This window comes from Pseudophryne corroboree, chromosome 3, assembly GCF_028390025.1.
Source record: "Pseudophryne corroboree isolate aPseCor3 chromosome 3, aPseCor3.hap2, whole genome shotgun sequence".
NCBI lineage: Eukaryota > Metazoa > Chordata > Amphibia > Anura > Myobatrachidae > Pseudophryne > Pseudophryne corroboree.
This window is the reverse complement of record NC_086446.1, coordinates 479775213-479800555: the sequence shown is the minus strand read 5'-3', so window position 1 is coordinate 479800555 and position 25343 is coordinate 479775213. Positions and strand designations below refer to the sequence as shown.

The window sequence follows — 25343 nt, the reverse complement described above, 5'->3', positions numbered from 1 at the left end:
TGGATGCATACCAACAAAGAAGTAAATGCCAGGGTGACTCATTGTTTTCTGAGATTACAACCATATCAGTTTATAGTACAACATACAGTAGATCTGGAAAACTACAAGGTAATGTTGATGCCCTATCCCAAAGATACTCTCCTCAGGTTTACCCAGAGAGTCCCATGGTGAAGCTAGGGGAGGGTGGTCACAAGTACAAGTTCAAAGTGAAATGGGGGAACACGTGAGTTCGCTTGAAAAATTGTCAGCTTCACCAAGGGGGTTGAAGCTTAGGGGGAGGCTATGTGGCAGGGTGGCCACATTGCCACAATTCAGAGGCAGTACTTACCACCTGACTACCTGGGTGTAGTTGGATGAAAAGGTCTAGTCCATGTTTTGCCGTGTGCTGGAATAAAGCTTTGCTGCAAACAGAGTACAGGGCTCCTGATGCCAGACAAGCTAGCCAGGCAATAGGCCGGGGGTGGTGATCAGTATTAGGATGCAAGGGCCTGGATGGTCCACATATCTTATGCATGCTGTCTGTGAGTTAGAGTGTCAAACCTAGTATTGTCTGCCTTATCTTGTATGGTGTTTGTGACCTGCGGTAATACCAGACTTGATACCTGCTGTGACATGGTTCTTCCCGCCTTGACAATATGCTTGTATATATGTGATTGTGTGCATCTGTGGCTGTGTGTGTGTGTGTGTGTGTGTGTGTGTGTGTGTGTGTGTGTGTGTGTGTGTATGTGCATCTGTGTGTGTGTATATGTGGCTTTATGTCCATATGTGGCTGTGTGGGTGTGTATATGTGATTGTGTGTGCGCGCGTATATGTGACTGTGCATGCGTATATATGTGGCTGTGTGTGTGTATATATATGTGACTGTGTGTGTGCATTTGTATGTGTGGACATATATGTGGCTGTGGTTGTGTGTGTATATGTGGCTGTGTGTCCATATGTGGCTGGGAGTGCTTATGTGGCTGGGTGTGTATATGTGTCCATGGGTTTAAGTTCATACCAGGCATGCATCATCTATTTAGCCTCTGGGCTCCTGGTATGACCTAACACCCCTGGCACACATACTTACTGTATTTAATAAATAGGTTTATATACCCTTAAAAACTTCAATAAAAATAACATCTTCTACATTAATAGAGATCCCATACAGTGGCAAGTACATTAATAGCCCCAATGGCAGATTAATAATGGGTGCAGGGTGTGCATTTGCTTAGGACCTCCATGGCTTGGGGGTCATGCCTTCTACCTTGTTCCCACAATTAAACTTGGTAAAGTATTTGGAGCAAGAGACAGATACAAAAGCAATGAGTACATTCTGGAGCAGATTTTGACTCCACCTCCACCAAACCATACTCCTGAACTTTGCAGACTTCTGCTTGGCTACGAAACTCCAAAAATCTGTATTAATTCGCCTATACTACTAGTCCGCTTTCACACGGGCCAAATTGTTTTTAAAAACACCACTTCCCCAACATATAATAAAGAGCAACTAAATAACATTAATACCACCACGTATAATAAAGAGCCATGACATAACATGAATACCTCATCATCAGGCCCCACGTAACTTTAATAACCCACCTCCATTTAAGATTATTAACTCTCCACACCAGTCCCTAACATAACACTAATAATCTGCCCCACATAACATTAATGTCACGCCTGCACATAGGTAACCCTATATAAATTTAATACCCCAACCACATAAGATTAATACCATTGCATACCTCCCAACATGACCAGGAGGGACACAATGCTCTGCTTCTGGACTTTTCTCTTAATCTATGATTGCCGGCACCTGTTGTGAACAGGTTACTGGATAAGAAAGGAATTTCACCACAGGTGATGGCAATCATAAATTAAGGGGGGAGTCCAGGAGCAGAGCATTGTGTCCCTCCTGGAGAGGGTCATGTTGGGAGGTATGCCATTGTCCTCCTCTCATTACACAAACCTATCATTAAGTCCCCCTATTTCAAGGGGGCAGCCACAGCTGCAAAGTATGGACAGAAAATGGAGGCTGGCCCGGCAATCAAGTGAAGAGGGGCTGGGCCGTACTGCAAGTTAGCAGGGAAGATGCTAGATGCAAAAGGCCTAAAGAACCTCTGATGATGTCATACCCACGTGACCAGCCATCCAGCTGGAGAAATCAGCATTCTAGTCCCACTGCAGCACGTGGAACGTGGAGTTCTGCAGTAGCCTGGCTTGCATGAGCTTTACCTCTCAGTGTTATAAAGTCATACTTGCCTACCTGACCCTCTCCATGAGGGAGAAAATACTCTGTTCCTGGACTTTCCTGGTAATGTATGATTGCCATCACCTGTGGTGAAACACCTTTCTTATCAATTAACTAGCTCACCACAGGTAATGGCAATCATACATTACCAGGAAAGTCCAGGAACAGAGCATTTTCTCCCTCATGGAGAGGGTCAGGTAGGCAAGTATGTATAAAGTACAGATTGCCGGGTGAGGGGGGGAGGACAACACCCTGTCGGCCCAGTGACTACGTTTATTAATTACTGTCTGACATTGTGTGTTTGTGAACAGACATGCTGGGAGAAGTTAATGGTGATGCTGAGTGTTAGTGACCCAGTGATACAGAGGCACACTCTTCCCTTCCGCTCGGTGTCTCCGCACTGGAGTGCGGCTGCTGCTGCTCTATAGCGCGTTCGGTGTCCCTGCTCGTGTTTCTAAGCCACCTGTTTCTGCTGCCTGGGTATATCAGCCTCCTGCTGCTGTTTGTATATAAAACATTGCAAGAAATGAAAATATAGCATTGGCAAAACATTATATCTGTGTGTATACACAATCAGTATGGGTGTGCATACTGTATATAGGGCCTAATTCAGCAAGGATCGCAAATCAGCAAAATTAGCAAAAAAAAGCGTAAAAACGCAAATTCTGCAACTTAAATAGCAAAAACTGAGAAAAAAAAACAATTTCTGAGACTTAGCAAAAACTGCGTATGCACTACGAAAAGTAGGTGTGTAGGGGGCGTACTAAAGGGCTGGACTCGCAAAAACTACGATCAGGGGCGTGTTGCGTGGCATGTTGCGGGCGTATGCTGATGGTCGGTGGGCGGTGCATTCGCAATTTTTACAACAGATCGCACATTTCTGATGTGCTGTTTCTGAGTGACTACAGGTCTACCTTAAAAATTGCACAAGCTGACCTTAGTTGTAGACTGCATGTATACTGCAATCACACCTCAAACCACAAATCACTTCAGTCAGCTGTATTGGAACTTAGAAACATGTAAGGTATTGTTTAACTCTGTAACACATGTTGATTGTGAAAATATGTTACTAACCGATTTGTGTTTACACTTACTAACAATCGAGGTTTGACAACCACACTATTTGATAGCAGCAAATGTAAAATAACCTTTACAAGCATTTTGCTTAGTAGTATCTGCTGAATGACATTTAGCTTCCTAACATTTTTTTTTTAAACAACCAACATTTTTTTGTTAAACAAAACATACCCACATACATTTTTTTTATTTTTTACATTTTATTTGTGCGCTACACACATAAACATATGTTGAAGAACAGCAACACCATCTTTATATTTTCAAGTTTTGCAAATTCTGCTCCATTTGCATACTTATTGAAACAAATATTTACACATAATTCCTTAAAGTAGGGTATGAAAATAAAAGCAAAGAAACAATAATATATAATGTTTGACCACTTCACAATCAAAAAAACACTACTTTTTTATTTTTATAAAAATGTTATTGTTGTTTCCGAATTAAAATATTTTGACTCCAAAAAAAGTGTGTTTGTTAAAAATAAGAATTTACTTACCGATAATTCTATTTCTCGGAGTCCGTAGTGGATGCTGGGGTTCCTGAAAGGACCATGGGGAACAGCGGCTCCGCAGGAGACAGGGCACAAAAAAGTAAAGCTTTTACCAGATCAGGTGGTGTGCACTGGCTCCTCCCCCTATGACCCTCCTCCAGACTCCAGTTAGGTACTGTGCCCGGACGAGCGTACACAATAAGGGAGGCAATTTGAATCCCGGGTAAGACTCATACCAGCCACACCAATCACACCGTACAACTTGTGATCTAAACCCAGTTAACAGTATGATAACAGAAAGAGCCTCTTAAAGATGGCTCCTTAACAATATAACCCGAATTTGTTAACAATAACTATGTACAGTATTGCAGATAATCCGCACTTGGGATGGGCGCCCAGCATCCACTACGGACTCCGAGAAATAGAATTATCGGTAAGTAAATTCTTATTTTCTCTATCGTCCTAAGTGGATGCTGGGGTTCCTGAAAGGACCATGGGGATTATACCAAAGCTCCCAAACGGGCGGGAGAGTGCGGATGACTCTGCAGCACCGAATGAGAGAATTCCAAGTCCTCTTTTGCCAGGGTATCAAATTTGTAGAATTTTACAAACGTGTTTTCCCCCGACCACGTAGCTGCTCGGCAGAATTGTAATGCCGAGACCCCTCGGGCAGCCGCCCAAGATGAGCCCACCTTCCTTGTGGAATGGGCCTTAACAGATTTAGGCTGTGGCAGGCCTGCCACAGAATGAGCAAGTTGAATTGTGTTACAAATCCAACGAGCAATCGTCTGCTTAGAAGCAGGGGCACCCAACTTGTTGGGTGCATATAGTATCAACAGCGAGTCAGATTTTCTGACTTCAGCCGTCCTTGAAATGTATATTTTTAAGGCTCTGACAACGTCCAACAACTTGGAGTCCTCCAAGTCGCCAGTGGCCGCAGGCACCACAATAGGTTGGTTCAGGTGAAACGCTGATACCACCTTAGGGAGAAAATGCGGACGAGTCCTCAGTTCTGCCCTATCCGAATGGAAGATTAGATAAGGGCTTTTATAAGATAAAGCCGCCAATTCAGATACTCTCCTGGCGGAAGCCAGGGCCAGTAACATAGTCACTTTCCATGTGAGATATTTAAAATCCACCTTTTTCAATGGTTCAAACCAATGGGATTTGAGGAAATCTAAAACTACATTTAGATCCCACGGTGCCACCGGAGGCACCACAGGAGGCTGTATATGCAGTACTCCTTTAACAAAAGTCTGTACCTCAGGAACTGAGGCCAATTCTTTTTGGAAGAATATTGACAGGGCCGAAATTTGAACCTTAATAGATCTCAATTTGAGACCCATAGACAATCCTGATTGTAGGAAATGTAGGAAACGACCCAGTTGAAATTCCTCCGTCGGAACACTCCGATCCTCGCACCACGCGACATATTTTCGCCAAATGCGGTGATAATGTTTCGCGGTGACTTCCTTCCTTGCCTTAATCAAGGTAGGAATGACTTCTTCTGGAATGCCTTTCCCTTTTAGGATCTGGCGTTCAACCGCCATGCCGTCAAACGCAGCCGCGGTAAGTCTTGAAAGAGACAGGGACCCTGTTGTAGCAGGTCCCTTCTCAGAAGTAGAGGGCACGGTTCGTCCGTGACCAACTCTTGAAGTTCCGGGTACCAAGTCCTTCTTGGCCAATCCGGAGCCACTAGTATTGTTCTTACTCCTCCTCACCGTATAATCTTCAATACCTTTGGTATGAGAGGCAGAGGAGGAAACACATATACTGATTTGTACACCCAAGGTGTTACCAGTGCGTCCACAGCTATTGCCTGTGGATCTCTTGACCTGGCGCAATACTTGTCCAGTTTCTTGTTGAGGCGAGACGCCATCATGTCTACCATTGGTCTTTCCCAACAGTTTATTAGCATGTGGAAGACTTCTGGATGAAGACCCCCCTCTCCCGGGTGAATATCGTGTCTGCTGAGGAAGTCTGCTTCCCAGTTGTCCACGCCCGGGAAGAACACTGCTGACAGTGCTATTACGTGATTCTCCGCCCAGCGAAGAATCTTGGCAGCTTCTGCCATTGCACTCCTGCTTCTTGTGCCACCCTGTCTGTTTACATGGGCGACCGCCGTGATGTTGTCCGACTGAATCAACACCGGTTTTCCTTGCAGGAGTGGTTCCGCCTGGCTTAGAGCATTTTAGATTGCTCTTAGTACCAGAATGTTTATGTGAAGAGACTTTTCCAGGTTCGTCCATACCCCCTGGAAGTTTCTTCCTTGTGTGACTGCTCCCCAACCTCTCAGGCTGGCGTCCGTGGTCACCAGGATCAAATCCTGTATGCCGAATCTGCGGCCCTCCAATAGATGAGCCTTTTGCAACCACCACAGAAGATATACCCTTGTCCTTGGCGACAGGGTTATTCGCAGGTGCATCTGAGGATGCGACCCTGACCATTTGTCCAACAGATCCCTTTGGAAAATTCTTGCATGGAATCTGCCGAATGGAATTGCTTCGTAAAAAGCCACCATTTTTCCCAGGACTCTTGTGCATTGATGTACAGACACCTTTCCTGGTTTTAGGAGGTTCCTGACAGGTCGGATAACTCCTTGGCTTTTTCCTCGGGAAGAAAAACCTTTTTCTGAACCGTGTCCAGAATCATCCCTAGGAACAGCAGACGTATCGTCGGAAAACAGCTGCGATTCTTGGAAAATTTAGAATCCAGTCGTGCCGTCGAAGAACTACTTTAGATAGTGCTCTTCCGACCTCCAACTGTTCTCTGGAACTTGCCCTTTTTAGGTCGTGCAAGTAAGGGATAATTTAGATGCCTTTTTTCTTTGAAGAAACATCTTTTCGGCCATTACCTTGGTAAAAAGGCCCGGGGTGCCGTGGATAATTCAAACGGCATCGTCTGAAACTGATATTGACAGTTCTGTACCACGAACCAGAGGTACCCTTGATGAGAAGGACAAAATTTGGACATGGAGGTAATCCTTGATGTCCAGGGACACCATATAGTCCCCTTTTTTCCGGTTCGCTATCACTGCTCTGAGTGACTTTATCTCGATTTGAACCTTTTATGTAAGTGTTCAAAACATTTTAGATTTAGACTATGTGTCACCAAGCCGTCTGGCTTCAGTACCACAATATAGTGTGGAAAAATAATACCCTTTTCCTTGTCGTAGGAGGGGTACTTTGATTATCACCTGCTGGATATACAGCTTGTGAATTGTTTCCAATGCTGCCTCCCTGTCGGAGGGAGCCGTTGGTAAAGTAGACTTCAGGAACCTGCGAGGAGAAGATGTCTCGACTCTCCAATCTTTACCCCTGGGATAATACTCGTACGATCTAGGGGTCAACTTGCGAGTGATCCCACTGCGCCCTGAGACTCTTGAGACTACCCCCCCACCTTGAGTCCGCTTGCACGGCCCCAGCGTCATGCTGAGGACTTGGCAGACGCGGTGGAGGGCTTCTTTTCCTGGGAAAGGGCTGCCTGCTGCAGTCTACTTCCCTTACCTCTATGTCTGGGCAGATATGACTGGCCTTTTGCCTGCATGCCCTCATGGGAAAGGAAAGATTGAGGCTGAAAAGACGGTGTCTTTTTTAGCTGAGATGTAACTTGGGGTAAAAAAGGTTGGATTTCCCAGCTGTTGCTGTGGTCCCCAGGTCCGATGGACCGACCCCCAAATAACTCCTTCCCTTTATACAGCAATACTTCCATCTGCCGTATGGGATCTGTATCACCTGACCACTGTCGTGTCCCTGACATCTTCTGGGAGATATGGACAACGCACTTATCTTGATGCCAGAGAGCAAATATCCCTCTGTGCATCTCACATACATATATATAGAATGCATCCTATTAAATGCTCTACATGAATAAAATATTTTCAGTCAGGGAATCCGACCAAGCCAACCCAGCACTGCATCTCCAGGCTGATGGCGATCGCTGGTCGCAGTATAACCACCGTATGTGTGTATATACTTTGTAGGATATTTTTCCAGCTTCCTATCAGCTGGCTCCTTGAGGGCGGCCGTATCTGGAGACGGTAACGCCACTTGATAAGCGTGTGAGCGCCTTATCACCCTAAGGGGTGTTTCTCAACGTACCCTAATTTCTGGCGGGAAAGGGTATAACGCCAATATTTGCTATCGGGATAACCCTACGCATCATCACACACTTCATTTTATTTTATCTGATTCAGGAAAAACTACAGGTAGTTTTTTCACTCCCACATAATACCCTTTCTTGTGGTACTTGTAGTATCAGAAACACGTAACACCTCCTTCATTGCCCTTAACGTGTGGCCCTAATGAGAAATACGTTTGTTTATTCACCGTCGACACTGTATTCAGTGTCCGTGTCTGTGTCTGTGTCGACCGACTGAGGTAAATGGGCGTTTTTTAAAAACCCCTGACGGTGTTTCTGAGACGCCTGGACCGGTCCTAATAGATTGTCGGCCGTCTCATGTCGTCAACCGACCTTGCAGCGTGTTGACATTCTCACGTAATTCTCTAAATAAGCCATCCATTCCGGTGTCGACTCCCTAGAGAGTGACATCACCATTACAGGCAATTTCTCCGCCTCCTCACCAACATCGTCCTCATACATGTCGACACACACGTACCGACACACAGCACACACACCGGGAATGCTCTGACAGAGGACAGGACCCACTAGCCCTTTGGGGAGACAGAGGGAGAGTCTGCCAGCACACACCAAAAACGCTATAATTATATAGGGACAACCTTATATAAGTGTTTCTCCCTTATAGCATCTTTTATATATATACAAAATCGCCAAAATCCGTGCCCCCCCTCTCTGTTTTAACCCTGTTTCTGTAGTGCAGTGCAGGGGAGAGCCTGGGAGCCTTCTCTCCAGCTTTTCTGTGAGAGAAAATGGCGCTGTGTGCTGAGGAGATAGGCCCCGCCCCTTTTCCGGCGGGCTCGTCTCCCGCTATTATTGAAGTTAGGCAGGGGTTAAATATCTCCATATAGCCTCTGTGGGCTATATGTGAGGTATTTTTTGCCTCTAATAAGGTTTTTATTTGCCTCTCAGAGCGCCCCCCCCAGCGCTCTGCACCCTCAGTGACTGTTGTGTGAAGTGTGCTGAGAGGAAAATGGCGCACAGCTGCAGTGCTGTGCGCTACCTTTATGAAGACTCAGGAGTCTTCAGCCGCCGATTTTGGACCTCTTCTCTCTTCAGCGTCTGCAAGGGGGCCGGCGGCGCGGCTCCGGTGACCATCCAGGCTGTACCTGTGATCGTCCCTCTGGAGCTAGTGTCCAGTAGCCAAGCAGCAAATCCACTCTGCACGCAGGTGAGTTCACTACTTCTCCCCTAAGTCCCTCGTTGCAGTGATCCTGTTGCCAGCAGGACTCACTGTAAAGTAAAAAACCTAAGCTAAACTTTCTCTAAGCAGCTCTTTAGGAGAGCCACCTAGATTGCACCCTTCTCGTTCGGGCACAAAATCTAACTGGAGTCTGGAGGAGGGTCATAGGGGGAGGAGCCAGTGCACACCACCTGATCTGGTAAAAGCTTTACTTTTTTGTGCCCTGTCTCCTGCGGAGCCGCTGTTCCCCATGGTCCTTTCAGGAACCCCAGCATCCACTTAGGACGATAGAGAAATAAGAATTTACTCACCGGTAATTCTATTTCTCGTAGTCCGTAGTGGATGCTGGGGACTCCGTCAGGACCATGGGGAATAGCGGCTCCGCAGGAGACAGGGCACAAAATTTAAAAGTTTGACCACTAGGTGGTGTGTACTGGCTCCTCCCCCTATGACCCTCCTCCAAGCCTCAGTTAGGATACTGTGCCCGGACGAGCGTACACAATAAGGAAGGATTTTGAATCCCGGGTAAGACTCATACCAGCCACACCAATCACACCGTACAACTTGTGATCTGAACCCAGTTAACAGTATGATAACGTAGGAGCCTCTGAAAAGATGGCTCACAACAATAAACAACCCGATTTTTTTGTAACAATAACTATGTACAAGTATTGCAGACAATCCGCACTTGGGATGGGCGCCCAGCATCCACTACGGACTACGAGAAATAGAATTACCGGTGAGTAAATTCTTATTTTCTCTGACGTCCTAGTGGATGCTGGGGACTCCGTCAGGACCATGGGGATTATACCAAAGCTCCCAAACGGGCGGGAGAGTGCGGATGACTCTGCAGCACCGAATGAGAGAACTCCAGGTCCTCCTTAGCCAGGGTATCAAATTTGTAGAATTTTACAAACGTGTTCTCCCCTGACCACGTAGCTGCTCGGCAGAGTTGTAATGCCGAGACCCCTCGGGCAGCCGCCCAAGATGAGCCCACCTTCCTTGTGGAGTGGGCATTGACAGATTTAGGCTGTGGCAGGCCTGCCACAGAATGTGCCAGTTGAATTGTGCTACAAATCCAACGAGCAATCGTCTGCTTAGAAGCAGGAGCACCCAGCTTGTTGGGTGCATACAGTATAAACAGCGAGTCAGATTTTCTGACTCCAGCCGTCCTTGAAATATATATTTTCAATGCTCTGACAACGTCCAGCAACTTGGAATCCTCCAAATCGCTAGTAGCCGCAGGCACCACAATAGGCTGGTTCAGGTGAAACGCTGATACCACCTTAGGCAGAAAATGAGGACGCGTCCTCAATTCTGCCCTGTCCGAATGGAAAATCAGATATGGGCTTTTATACGATAAAGCCGCCAATTCCGACACTCTCCTGGCTGAAACCAGGGCCAGTAGCATGGTTACTTTCCATGTAAGATATTTCAAATCTACCGATTTGAGTGGCTCAAACCAATGGGATTTGAGAAAATCCAAAACTACATTGAGATCCACACGGTGCCACTGGGGGCACAACCGGGGGCTGTATATGTAGTACTCCTTTTACAAAAGTCTGGACTTCAGGAACTGAAGCCAATTCTTTCTGGAAGAAAATCGACAGGGCCGAAATTTGAACCTTAATGGACCCTAATTTGAGGCCCATAGATAATCCTGTTTGCAGGAAATGTAGGAATCGACCCAGTTGAAATTCCTCTGTCGGGGCCTTCCTGGCCTCACACCATGCAACATATTTTCTCCAAATGCGGTGATAATGTTGTGCAGTCACCTCCTTCCTGGCTTTGACCAGGGTAGGGATGACCTCTTCCGGAATGCCTTTTTCCCTTAGGATCCGGCGTTCAACCGCCATGCCGTCAAACGCAGCCGCGGTAAGTCTTGGAATAGACACGGTCCCTGCTGAAGCAGATCCCTTCTTAGAGGTAGAGGCCACGGATCTTCCGTGAGCATCTCCTGAAGTTCCGGGTACCAAGTCCTTCTTGGCCAGTCCGAAGCCACTAGTATCGTTCTTACTCCCCTTTGCCGTATAATTCTCGGTACCTTGGGTATGAGAGGCAGAGGAGGGAACACATACACTGACTGGTACACCCATGGTGTTACCAGAGCGTCCACAGCTATTGCCTGAGGGTCTCTTGACCTGGCGCAATACCTGTCCAGTTTTTTGTTGAGGTGGGACGCCATCATGTCCACCATTGGTCTTTCCCAATGGACTACAATCATGTGGAAGACTTCTGGATGAAGTCCCCACTCTCCCGGGTGAAGATCGTGTCTGCTGAGGAAGTCTGCTTCCCAGTTGTCCACTCCCGGGATGAACACTGCTGACAGTGCTATCACATGATTTTCCGCCCAGCGAAGAATCCTTGCAGCTTCTGCCATTGCCCTCCTGCTTCTTGCGCCGCCCTGTCTGTTTACGTGGGCGACTGCCGTGATGTTGTCCGACTGGATCAACACCGGCTGACCCTGAAGCAGAGGTTTTGCCAGGCTTAGAGCATTGTAGATTGCTCTTAGTTCCAGTATATTTATGTGAGAGACGTTTCCAGGCTTGACCACACGCCCTGGAAGTTTCTTCCTTGTGTGACCGCTCCCCAGCCTCTCAGGCTGGCATCCGTGGTCACTAGGACCCAGTTCTGTATGCCGAATCTGCGGCCCTCTAACAGATGAGCACTCTGCAACCACCCTAGCAGAGAGACCCTTGTCCTTGTCGACAATTTTATCCGCTGATGCATCTGCAGATGCGATCCGGACCATTTGTCTAGCAGATCCCACTGAAAAATTCGTGCATGGAATCTGCCGAATGGAATCGCTTCGTAAGAAGCCACCATTTTTCCCAGGACTCTTGTGCATTGATGCACAGACACTGTCCCTGGTTTTAGGAGGTTCCTGACGAGTTCGGATAACTCCCTGGCTTTCTCCTCCGGAAGAAATACCTTTTTCTGAACAGTGTCCAGAATCATCCCTAGGAACAGCAGACGTGTCGTCGGGATCAGTTGGGATTTTGGAAAATTCAGAATCCACCCGTGCTGTTGGAGCACTACTTGAGTTAGTGCTACTCCGACCTCCAGCTGTTCTCTGGATCTTGCCCTTATCAGGAGATCGTCCAAGTAAGGGATAATTAATACGCCTTCTCTTCGAAGAAGGATCATCATTTCGGCCATTACCTTGGTAAAGACCCTGGGTGCCGTGGACAATCCAAACGGCAGCGTCTGAAACTGATAATGACAGTTTTGTACCACGAACCTGAGGTACCCTTGGTGTGAAGGGCAAATTGGGACATGAAGGTAAGCATCCTTGATGTCCAAGGACACCATAAAATCCCCTTCTTCCAGATTCGCTATCACTGCTCTGAGTGACTCCATCTTGAACTTGAATTTTTGTATGTACAGGTTCAGAGATTTCAGATTTAGAATAGGTCTTACCGAGCCGTCCGGCTTCGGTACCACAAATAGCGTGGAGTAATACCCCTTTCCCTGTTGTAGAAGGGGTACCTTGATTATCACCTGCTGAGAATACAGCTTGTGAATGGCTTCCAATACCGTCGCCCTGTCTGAGGGAGACGTTGGCAAAAGCAGATTTTAGGAACCGGCGAGGGGGAGACTTCTCGAATTCCAACCTGTAACCCTGAGATACTACCTGCAGGATCCAGGGGTCCACCTGCGAGTGAGCCCACTGTGCGCTGAAATTCTTGAGGCGACCCCCCACCGCCCCTGAGTCCGCTTGTAAGGTCCCAGCGTCATGCTGAGGCCTTTGCAGAAGCCGGGGAGGACTTCTGCTCCTGGGAAGGGGCTGCTTGCTGCAGTCTCTTACCCTTTCCTTTGCCTCGGGGCAAATATTGGAATCCGCATCGCCTGACCACTGTCGTGTCCATAGACTTCTTCTGGCAGATATGGACATCGCACTTACTCTTGATGCCAGAGTGCAGATATCCCTCTGTGCATCTCGCATATAAAGGAATGCATCCTTTAATTGCTCTATAGTCAATAAAATACTGTCCCTATCCAGGGTATCAATATTTTCAGTCAGGGAATCCGACCAAGCCACCCCAGCACTGCACATCCAGGCTGAGGCGATTGCTGGTCGCAGTATAACACCAGTATGTGTGTATATACTTTTTAGAGTATTTTCCAGCCTCCTATCAGCTGGATCCTTGAGGGCGGCCGTATCAGGAGACGGTAACGCCACTTGTTTGGATAAACGTGTGAGCGCCTTGTCCACCCTAGGGGGTGTTTTCCAGCGCGCCCTAACCTCTGCCGGGAAAGGGTATAACGCCAATAACTTCTTTGAAATTAGCAGTTTTTTATCAGGGGTAACCCACGCTTCATCACACACGTCATTCAATTCCTCTGATTCAGGAAAAACTACAGGTAGTTTTTTCAGACCCCACATAATACCCCTTTTTGTGGTACTTGCAGTATCAGAGATATGCAAAGCCTCCTTCATTGCCGTGATCATATAACGTGTGGCCCTACTGGAAAATACGTTCGTTTCTTCACCGTCGACACTAGATTCGGTGTCCGTGTCTGGGTCTGTGTCGACCGACTGAGGCAAAGGGCGTTTTACAGCCCTTGACGGTGTTTGAGACGCCTGTACAGGTACTAACTGGTTTGCCGGTCGTCTCATGTCGTCAACCGACTTTTGCAGCGTGCTGACATTATCACGTAATTCCATAAACAAAGCCATCCATTCCGGTGTCGACTCCCTAGGGGGTGACATCACCATTACCGGCAATTGCTCCGCCTCCACACCAACATCGTCCTCATACATGTCGACACACACGTACCGACACACAGCAGACACACAGGGAATGCTCTGATAGAAGACAGGACCCCACTAGCCCTTTGGGGAGACAGAGGGAGAGTTTGCCAGCACACACCAAAGCGCTATAATTATATAGGAACAACCTTATATAAGTGTTGTTTCCTTATAGCTGCTTAAATATATATAATATCGCCAAAAAATGCCCCCCCTCTCTGTTTTTTACCCTGTTTCTGTAGTGCAGTGCAGGGGAGAGCCTGGGAGCCTTCCTAGCAGCGGAGCTGTGTAGGAAAATGGCGCTGTGTGCTGAGGAGATAGGCCCCGCCCCCTATTCCGGCGGGCTCTTCTCCCGGTTTTTCTGAGACCTGGCAGGGGTGAAATACATCCATATAGCCTCATGGACTATATGTGATGTATTCTTTTTAGCCAGAAAGGTATTAACATTGCTGCCCAGGGCGCCCCCCCCAGCGCCCTGCACCCTCAGTGACCGCCGGTGTGAAGTGTGCCTGAGCGCAATGGCGCACAGCTGCAGTGCTGTGCGCTACCTCATGAAGACTGAAAAGCCTTCAGCCGCCGGTTTCTGGACCTCTTCTTACTTCGGCATCTGCAAGGGGGTCGGCGGCGCGGCTCCGGTGACCCATCCAGGCTGTACCTGTGATCGTCCCTCTGGAGCTAGTGTCCAGTAGCCTAAGAAGCAAATCCATCCTGCACGCAGGTGAGTTCACTTCTTCTCCCCTAGGTCCCTCGTTGCAGTGAGCCTGTTGCCAGCAGGACTCACTGAAAATAATAAAACTATCAAAACTTTTACTCTAAGCAGCTCTTTATGAGAGCCACCTAGATTGCACCCTGCTCGGACGGGCACAAAAACCTAACTGAGGCTTGGAGGAGGGTCATAGGGGGAGGAGCCAGTACACACCACCTAGTGGTCAAACTTTTAAATTTTGTGCCCTGTCTCCTGCGGAGCCGCTATTCCCCATGGTCCTGACGGAGTCCCCAGCATCCACTAGGACGTCAGAGAAAACATATACCAATAATTGCTGTTGTGTAGGGTTTAGAGGCTAGAATTCACACTCTCTCTAGTTGAATATATTTGAACACAGTTACGGGCATTAGTCAGTGTTTGAAGATAAACACTATGGTGTCTTTAAGATAATAATTGCTAAATTACCACAAGATCATTTGACCAATTAAGTGATGACTGAATTGATTTACAATTGTTCAGTAGTTTATTTAATTTGGGTGCAGGAAAGTAGGTTGTGCAATTTTTAAGGGAAAAACACTGTTGTTAGCAAAAAATGCAACATCAAAAATATGTACGCAAAAATTGCGTACATTTGTAATATATATGCAAAAATTGCGATTATTAGGATGGTTTTCGCAATATTTGCACATTTCGCAAGGCCACCTTCTTTTTATTAAATTAAATTAGTGTTGCAGTTTTTCATTTGGGTGTGCTTTCGGAATTTTGCTGTTGCTCTCAATTTTTGCTAATTTGTAATTTTTTGCAATCCTTACTGAATTTGCCCCATAGTCAGTATGTCACCACCTCGCCTCTTCCTAGAACTGCACATAATATTTGTAAAACTTTTTTGGGTGGGAGTGTAGACACTTTCCGTATTTGGCCACGCCCCCAGATTTGGCCACGCTCTCAGTGAGTTCTGGAATTTAATTTTTTAAATATAGCAACCCTAACTAATTAAATTAGCATGCTGAAGGAAAATAGAGAGAATGAAGACCTAAGAGCATTCTAAGGATATTATAGAAATGCACAAGATAGGAAAAGGCTACACAATAATATCCAAGTGCTTGAATATACCAGTGAGCATAGTTGGATCCGGTGGCGGATCTTGCCACGGGCAAGCAGTACTTTTGCCCGGGGCGCCGCCTTTCCGGAGGGCGCCGCACCATGGCAGGATCCGCCACTGTGCCCGCCGCTGGTCCCCCGCTTTGAAGGGAACCAGACGCTACGCGTCTAGTTTCCCTTCATGGAGAGGACCTGTGCTGTGCGGTGCGCGATGACGTCATCGCGCACCGCACAGCATAGTGGCACAGACACTAGGGGTCATAATTGACCTCTAGTGTCTATACTGTGCTATGGGAGAGACGTAATGTCGTCTCTCCCATAGATCCGAGGACTGGAGAAGAGCGGCGGTGGAGGAGGTCTGGAATCAGGAGCGGGGATTGTAAGTATACTTTTATTTTATTTTTATTTTTCTTCCAGCTGCGCTACAGGGGCACAAATGGAGGCGTAACTGACCACGCCCCCATATGAAGCCACGCCCCTATTTTGCCCGGGGCACCACAAGGGCAAGAACCGGCCCTGGTTGGATCAATTGTGAAGAAATGGAAGCTGCATCATGCCACCCAAGCACTGCCTAGGAAAGGCCGCCCTACAAAGCTCAGCATCAGAGTAAGAAGGAAACTTTTGAAGGAAGTCACAGAGATGCCAACTATCACTGTAAAGGAGCTACAACATTAAGTGCTAGAGACTAGAGCGAAGGTGCACCAGCCAACCATATCAAAGCCCTGTGTGCATGTAGAAAATAAAATAGAGGGGGTTTTGTCATAATTTGATCAAAACATTTAAGCTTGGGACCCTTGGTGTGGGCTGCAAGCTTAAATGGTTTGAGCAAATTATGACAAAACACCCTCTATTTTATTTGCTACATACACACAGATTTGCAGTATATTATTGTTTTGTATACATATATGGGATTAATATTGCCATGCAGCTGGTACCATGTATAATAGGGGTAAAACCAAATGTGGGCATATTTCATTTTGGTTTTGTTGTAAAAACATTTTTGCCTAGTGCTATTATGGCAGATTTCAATTAAGGCTAGAAAAGGTCTAGTTGGGTGTGACTCACAGGCCAGCCCTTTATAGATGTTCCCCTCTGTATCTGGGAGGTGATTACATGTAATTGTAATGTAATGGTGTGCTGGGCATATATGCTAGTATAGGGACTTGCAGAAAATTGGGTTCCTTGATGTGGGCTACAGGCTTAAATGTTTTGATCAAAATATGACAAATCCACACAGATTTGCAGTACATTATTGTTAGCGCCTATAGCAAAAGTTTTTCTGTTTTAAATAATTGGATCTGATGGCTGTGTAAGGGCTCAGCTCTTAGCTTTAACACACAGCAACTTTCCCATTTTGTGTCATGTTATCTTCTCCAGGCATTGCCCATTCCACACAGGGTAACATGTGTAGTGCGCCCAATATGGCTGTCGTGTCTGTTACTCTTCACTAGTGGGATATATAATCTGTGGAAGTTATTACCCAAAATGGCTACACTGATCCCTGCATTATGTCCATTGTTATGTTCACTGCTTTAGGTTTTCCTCTTTCTGTAATACTGTGCTTTGTTTCTGATGTTGTAAAGCGATTTTAGAGTCCTGATGGAGAAAAGTGCTATATAAACAACATTATTATTATTATTATTATTATTATTATTATTATTATATTTTCTCTGGCTGTATTATCTCTCCATTTTAGTAAAAAAAATGAATATGCAATGATTAGAAAGTATTTTCTTAAGAAAACAGAAAAAAAATCTTTTAAGGATTAAGAAAACAACCAAAAAAAAAAAAAAGAACACTCCTTACAAATTAAATGGTTTTATAAGAATATGGTAAATTATCTTAGAATATATATTCCTAAACTTTAGCAGAATTCCTAGTAGAAGTTAGAGGAAAAATATAACTGCTTTTATTTACAAAGTGAAGTTGCGTTTTTAGAAGAAGGAAAACAGTATTTAGATTTTTGCTGTTATGAAACTTACGTTCACAGGTTGGAACCAATGCACTCCATGTTCCAGTCTCCATACACATGCTCTCATTAATGCCACGTAATCTATATCTGGAAGAGAATGAGCACATCAATATAAAACAGCTACTATATAAAATATAATTTAAACATACAGTATGTGCTTCATATTAAATACATTTGAGTGTAAATATTGGTTACTGAGATTTACTTACAAATTTGCTAACTCACAGTGCAAATGGTACGTCTTGATTTCCCATGTCTACATGTGTACAAATAAACCCATTTTATGGGGAATTGCTCTCCAATCAATTTAATAGATGCATTCAAACACAGCAAGTGACAAATTTATTACAAATGGTGACAAAGTAATTTCACTTTCATTTATTTGGAAAAATAAACGAGCAGCATTTTGAAAGAAAACTGGAAAAAGGTAATTAATGAATAAAGGGTTAAGCTCAGTAGCAGTTGCTAACTCGGGGCTGTAGTGCAGACCAAAACTAGCAAAGGGGAGCCAGATAAACATAACTATGATGTACGACCGATTATGAAAATGCTATTTTTAAATGTATGTTTTGTTTTGGTTGTGGATCTGTATTAACCTTGTGTTTTGGTTTTGTGGCCTTCGCAAACCATTTTTTTGGAAAAACAACCTCCGATCACTAATGAGGAGGCTGATAATGACGGTGTAAATTACATTATAATCTTGTAAAATCAATTTAATGAACACGCCACAAATGACGTAACACGGAGGAGGTGCCCAGATGGTTAACCACCCTACCTCTAATAATTTTGGCCTCACAAATGGAGCAGATGCCTTTGTCAGGATTTGGGTGAAAAGTATCCCACACCCAAAAGGTGGCTATTTTGGTCTAATGCACTTTCACACAAGCATCCTCAATTTGTATTATTTCCTCATTACCATCTTTACTTGTACTGCTCCGCACATGTGCAGATGGTGAAAAAATGGTGTAAGGAGGCGAAAGAGGCTTCTCTACAATGACAATGTGAGAAATGTCAGACTTACACATAGCTAATGTGGACACACCGAGACTCTTTTCAGGGATTTCTGAGCACACAGTTTGAGCCTTAGTGTTCTTTTTTGTGTGTGTGTGTGTGTGTGGGGGGGGGGGGGGGGGGCACTGATTTGTCGCTTTTTAAGGTGACACCTCTACCCCTTTATTAACATTGTGAAAGATTTTGATTTCACGTTCCCTTTCCTTAGACTTTCTGCCCCCCTGGACCACCTTTAGTAGATGTTGTACTATCTTGATTAGCAGCAGCTGCAGTGCTAGTAGTTGGTTGCTGCTCCTGCTCTTCTCTTGACTGATCATTATCCATATCAATGAACTCATCACACACACAAGTTGCACAATATAAAAAAAAAGCAATTATTTTGTATTTTTTTTTGCAAATGACAACTCACACAGTGGGGAGTCACACCACTTATATTATTATTTCAACAAAGGCTCAGTGGCGAACAGCACACACAGCTGGTATAAAAAAAAGGGCATTAATTTGTTTCTGTTTTTAAATGACAACGCAAAGTGGTGAGTCGCAGCACTTATATTATTATGTCAACAAAGGAGTCTATATTTATTATGTCAACAAAGGCACTTAGGGTATATTTATAATGTCAACAAAGGCGCAGTGGTGTAGTCCACACAGATCATATAAAAAAAGAGCAATATTTGACAACACAAAGCAGAGTCACACCACTTTATATTTATTATGTCAACAAAGGCACAATGGTATATGGCACAGGGAGTCACAGTACAGCACCAGTTTTACTCACTTAGACAACAGATGTAACTTAGTTTCTGAACTATAAAAAATTGTAACAAATGACCTTGCTAACTGCTTGTGCTGTAATCTAGCTAGGCCAATATTAACACTAAACAGCAGTGGAGTGGATGCACATAGTGAACACACATAGGTCAGTTCAGCCACTGGAGTGAATGGACGTAGTGGATACAAATAGGTCAGCTCAGCTCAGCCACTGGAGTGGATGCACACAGTGGACACATATAGGCCAGCTCAGCCACGGAGTGAATGGACACAGTGGACTGGACACAGATAGGTCAGCTCAGTTACTAATCTAAAACCCACGAGAATCTGATGCTGGGATGATGATATTTTGTCTTGATTTGGAATTCGAGCAAGAAGTGAAAACCTGAGCCGCCACTCAGATTCACTCGTATCCCGGTAGTTTGGGTGGGCTCGGATTTTGGAAAACCAAGCCCACTCATCTCTAAAATAAGCAAGTACAGTATTACCAACAGCACAAAATAAATACACAGAATAACAGAAGGAAAAGTGCTGCTTTCCAAATCATCAATAATTTAATTTAAACGTAGTAATATTAACATAGATCTAACCTACTATATCACCAGTGTGTTTCTGGAAACAGAATTTGAAGGAATTATTCACAGCAGCTGGGCTATGAAATACATTCTCCGCATGCTTCTATAATCTTGTTTTTCAGTTTATTTTAAGCACTCTTGGTCTCAACATTTTGTCCAAATAATGTCCCAGACCTCACTAGAGCCTCAAGAAAGAATCTGCATTGTAACACTGTGTACTCAGCGTATTCTGTCACTTGGCCAATTCCCATTGCTAGAATTTCACTGTTTCAGTTTATCTCTCTGAGTAACAGGATCTGGTACCCTTTGACAGCCAATCAGCTCGCCCTTCTAAGCATCCCTGACGTATACATCTCAGATCTGACAGGAACACATTGTAGCTATAAATGACTGTTACATAAAGAGAAAATACAGTAAATCATCTAATGTTTGTAGGCCTACAATAAATTACTATATCTGTAGAAATAACAGACTGCTTACAGTTACAGTAAATGTAAAAGAACAAGACATGCACGACTGGGCAAATTTGTAATAGGGCTTTTTTTATTTTGTCCTATACATTAAAGGGTTACTATCGGCAATGGCGTTTCCAGCACCAGTGGTAACATTTGCTGTATTAAGCAGGAGGTATGCAGTAATTTACAATGCTGACACTGTGATGAATGGTTCTGAATGTTGATATTCAGAATGTTGATAAATTTGTTCATAATGTCAAAATGCAACATGTGGACACTGACAAAATGTCAGCATGTTAAAAATGTGGATATTATGCATGTCTACAATATGAACATAGCACATTAGGGTTAGTGTCACAATCCTGGCTGAATTTCTTATGTTCTGTGACCTACCTCAGCATATTCTGCAAACATGCATCTGCTTCACATACTAACTGCAGTCTTAATTACTTACTGATCAGCACCTGAGTAGAAATCCCCCTGTGTAATTGTCAAGATCCAGTGTTCAGCAACTGGGCTCTCTCTTCATCACACCCAGCTGGCAGTAAACTCTGTTCATGCTGTTCCTGCATAGCTCTCCCAGCATAATGTGTATAAATTCTAAGTGTGTTTATTCATATTGTCTGCTTCCTAGTGTTTGGGCCTACTAGGCCTCAATCCACATCAGAGCCTAAGCCTGGAGTACTGCTGCAACAAGTCCTGATCACCTGACTGCAGCACAGCCAATCATGTGACTGAGCTTTCCTGCACCACCTGATTCCATTCAGCCTATCCCAGTTATCCCAGGGGGTTATCTTCCAGCCTCTGGCTCTCAGGAATCATCAGTACAACAGTCTCTATCCAGGAAGTAACAGCTCTCTGCTGAGCGCCTCATTCCAGTGACTTTGTATGATTCAGTCTGTTCCGATTCCACTCCGGCTACCATCGTTATTTGGACTCTGCTTTTCTTCAATGCTATCAGTGTTAATATTCCGGATCAAGCCCGATGAGCACTCCAGTCCATTCTAGCTCCATTCTGGATGCTGTTATATTTGAACTGTGTCTTTCTCCAACGCTATCGGTATTAATATTCCGGATCAAGTCTGGTGAGCACTCCAGTCTGTTCCGGTACCATTCCAGATGCCATTGTTATTTGAACTATGTTGTTCTTCAATACTACCGGTGTTAAGATTCCAGATCAAGCCCGGTGAGCACTTTAGTCCGCTCCGAATACTACTGTTATTGGGGGTGATTCCGAGTTGTTCGCTCGCTAGCTGCTTTTAGCAGCATTGCACACGCTAAGCCGCTGCCCTCTGGGAGTGTATCTTAGCTTTTCAGAATTGCGAACGAAAGATTAGCAGAATTGCGAAAAGAAATTTCTTAGTAGTTTCTGAGTAGCTCCAGACTTACTCACAAATAGCGATCAGTTCAGTCAGTTTCGTTCCTGGTTTGACGTCACACACACGCCCAGCGTTCGGCCAGCCACTCCTCCGTTTCTTCAGACACTCCTGCGTTTTTCCCTGGCACGCCTGCGTTTTTCCGCACACTCCCAGAAAACGTCCAGTTTCCGCCCAGAAACACCCACTTCCTGTCAATCACACTACGGTCACTTCAACAATGAAAAATCTTCGTTCGGGCATGAGTAAATCTACTAAGTTTTGTGTTAAAATACTAACCACATGCGCACTGCAAACCATGCGCATGCGCATTTTTGCCTTAATCGCTCCGTTGCGAAAATCGGCAACGAGCGAACAATTCGGAATGACCCCCATTGAACGGTGTCTTTCTTCAATACTGCCAGTGTCAAGATTCTGGATCAAGCCAGGTCAGCACTACAGTCCGTTCCAGATATTATAGTTATTTGAACCTTGTCTTCTTCAGCCCAATCTAGTTTCATTCCAGATATTATTGTTATTTGAACTTTGTCTTTTTCAGTCCAATCCAGTTTAATTCCAGGTATAATTTCTGTGGCTAACCCGGTATCTTCTGTCATCGTACAGTATCTACAGTGAATCATGGATGTTGTTCTTTAAGAAAAGCTTCATTTATTATTATTATTATATCTACCTCTGGGCTTGTCACTGCTAGAACACCAATGATTCTTTCAAGTACATGCATCATACCTGGTTAAAGTGACCTCAACTCATTTATACTCCCTCTGTGTTAGCGCCATCCACAAACGCTTGGCCAAACCAAATCCAACCCTCAGGCGTGACAGTTAGGATGTGGTTAGACATACAGTATAGGGGGATTTCAATTGTTTAATTGCGACAGATCTCCCGTCCAAAGTGATGGGAGATCACAGGGCAATATTCAATTGTCCTTCATTTTTCGCACCGATCTCGGCCATTTTAGTCGGGTTTAGCTGCGTAAAGTGGCAAATCCGACTGAACGAATGAGTGCGATGTGAAAAGTCCCATATGGGCGCCCAAATGGGTCACTTTTTGTGCATTTAAGCTGAAGTGAAGGTCAAATAACATTTGAATTCCCCCAACAGAATGTCGACTGATAGTGAGACTCACGTTGTTGGACAGGGGCATGAATGACCCACTGGGGAATGCAGTGGCAAGAGGCCTATGCACAAAGGATGTGGCCTAGTACCACGAGTTTGGGCAGCCATTAGAGACCATGTAACTGACACTTTAATAGAGTAACAATGTATAATTTGAGTGCACTGTACAGAACCTGACACTAGAGGAAGGGGTGGGGCCCTCAAACAGTGTGACCCACCGAGGACTTTCCCTGTGCCCATGTGGGCCAGTCCGACCCTTGTAACTCATACACACCTCAAGGGGAAGCCTAGTGAACATGCAGTGCTACTTCTGTTATCCTCGTCCAATTAACAAAATGCAAAGTGAATGAACAGAAGATAAATCTAAATCAAATCAATATTTGGTGTGACCACCCTTTGCCTTCAAAACAACATCAATTCTTCTAGGTACACTTGCACAAAGTCAGGGAATTTGTAGGATTATTGGGGGTAATTCAGAGTTGATTGCAGCAGCAAATTTGTTAGCAGTTGGGCAAAACCATGGGGGTCATTCCGAGTTGTTCGCTCGCTAGCAGATTTTAGCAGCATTGCACACGCTAGGCCGCCGCCCTCTGGGAGTGTCTCTTAGCTTAGCAGAATAGCGAACGAAAGATTAGCAGAATTGCGAATAGAAAATTCTTAGCAGTTTCTGAGTAGCTCCAGACCTACTCACAGCATGCGATCAGCTCAGGCTGTTTCGTTCCTGGTTTGACGTCACAAACACGCCCTGCATTTGGCCAGCCACTCCCCCGTTTCTGCAGACACTCCCGCGTTTTATCCTGGCATGTCTGCGTTTTTCCGCACACACCCAGAAAACGACCAGTTTCCGCCCAGAAACACCCACTTCCTGTCAATCACACTCCGATCACTTCAACAATGAAAATTCTTTGTTCAGACGTGAATAAATCTACTAAGTTTTGTGTTAAAATACTTAGCGCATGCGTACTGCGTATCATGCGCATGCACATTTTAGCTTTAATCGCTCCGTTGCGAAAATAGGCAACGAGCGATCAACTTGGAATGACCCCCCATGTGCACTGCAGGGGGGCAGATATAACATGTGCAGAGAGAGTTAGATTTGGGTGGGTTATATTGTTTCTGTGCAGGGTAAATACTGGCTGCTCTATTTTTACACTGCAATTTAGATTTCAGTTTGAACACACCCCACCCAAATCTAACTCTCTCTGCACGTTACATCTGTCCCCCCTGCAGTGCATATGGTTTTTCCCAACTGCTAACAAATTTGCTGCTGCGATCAACTCTAATTAGTCCCATAGGGGGTCATTCCGACCCGATCGCACGCTGCACTTCCTTGCAGCCACGCGATCGTGTTGGAACTGCGCATGTGCAGCGGCTGCATTGCGCAAGCGCATCATTGCGGCAGCAACGCCGCGAACGAAGAAAGCAGTCACAGTGGCAACCGCAAGAAGGTTGACAGGAAGAAGGCGGAACCAAGCGGCAACTCACTGTTTTCGGGGAGTGGTGAGTCCAACGCAGGCGTGTCCAGGCGTTTGGAGGGCGGATGTCTGACGTCATTTCCGGGACCTGCAATGCTGGATCGATTGCACAGGGTAAGTAACTCTTACCCTGGTCTTCTTTTACACAAAACTTTTTTTGCATAGCGTTCGCAGCCCTGCTATGCAGAAATACACTCCCCCATAGGGGGCGTCTAGTTGATCGCATGGGCAGCAAAAAGTTGCTACGTGCGATCAACTTGGAATGACCCTCATAGTCAGGTGTACAGTACTAGTCAAAAGTTTGGACACACCTTCTCATCCAATGGTTTTTATTTATTTTAATTATTTTCTACATTGTAGACTAATAATGAAGACATCAAAACTATGAAAGAACACATATGGAATTATGTTGTACACAAAAAAGTGTCAAACAAATCAAAATATGTTTTATATTTTAGATTCCTCAAAGTAGCCCCTTTTTGCTTTGATGACAGCCTTGCACACTCTTGGCATTAACAATGTAATGTTGGTAACATCTGCAGACAAACGGCAAACAGAAAGAGACAACCAATGTTTTCAGCAATATTTGCCAGCCATATAACGGAGTTGAATATCCTTCACTATCTGAGTTAGCATATAACTGTTAAAATTCTTTCACATTCTATAGTTCAATTTTAATGAATTATGGATACCATCCTCAACCATTTCCTGTTCCCACCAATAGTGATGTTCCCACGGCACAGGAGCTACATAAAAACCTAAAGAAAGTATGGGATTTTTTTTTCCAGTAATATGCAGAAAGCCCAAAAGATGTCAACGACACTATCCGACAAAAGGCGATCCCCAACATGATTGATTAAAGCAGGAGAGAACCTGAAAATTGCACAGCCTTCATCCATATGTGCTAAAAAAAATT

General features: G+C 45.0%; 1 protein-coding gene across 1 annotated transcript in view; it reads right to left on the bottom strand.

Moving 5' to 3' along the window:
• Window positions 1-25343, bottom strand: part of APOH (apolipoprotein H) — a 204785-nt gene that overhangs the window by 87369 nt on the left and 92073 nt on the right. Inside the window, exon 4 of the mRNA XM_063960836.1 lies at window positions 17660-17736. Coding sequence (XP_063816906.1) covers window positions 17660-17736 — 77 coding nt within the window. The remainder of the gene's footprint in view (window positions 1-17659; window positions 17737-25343) is intronic.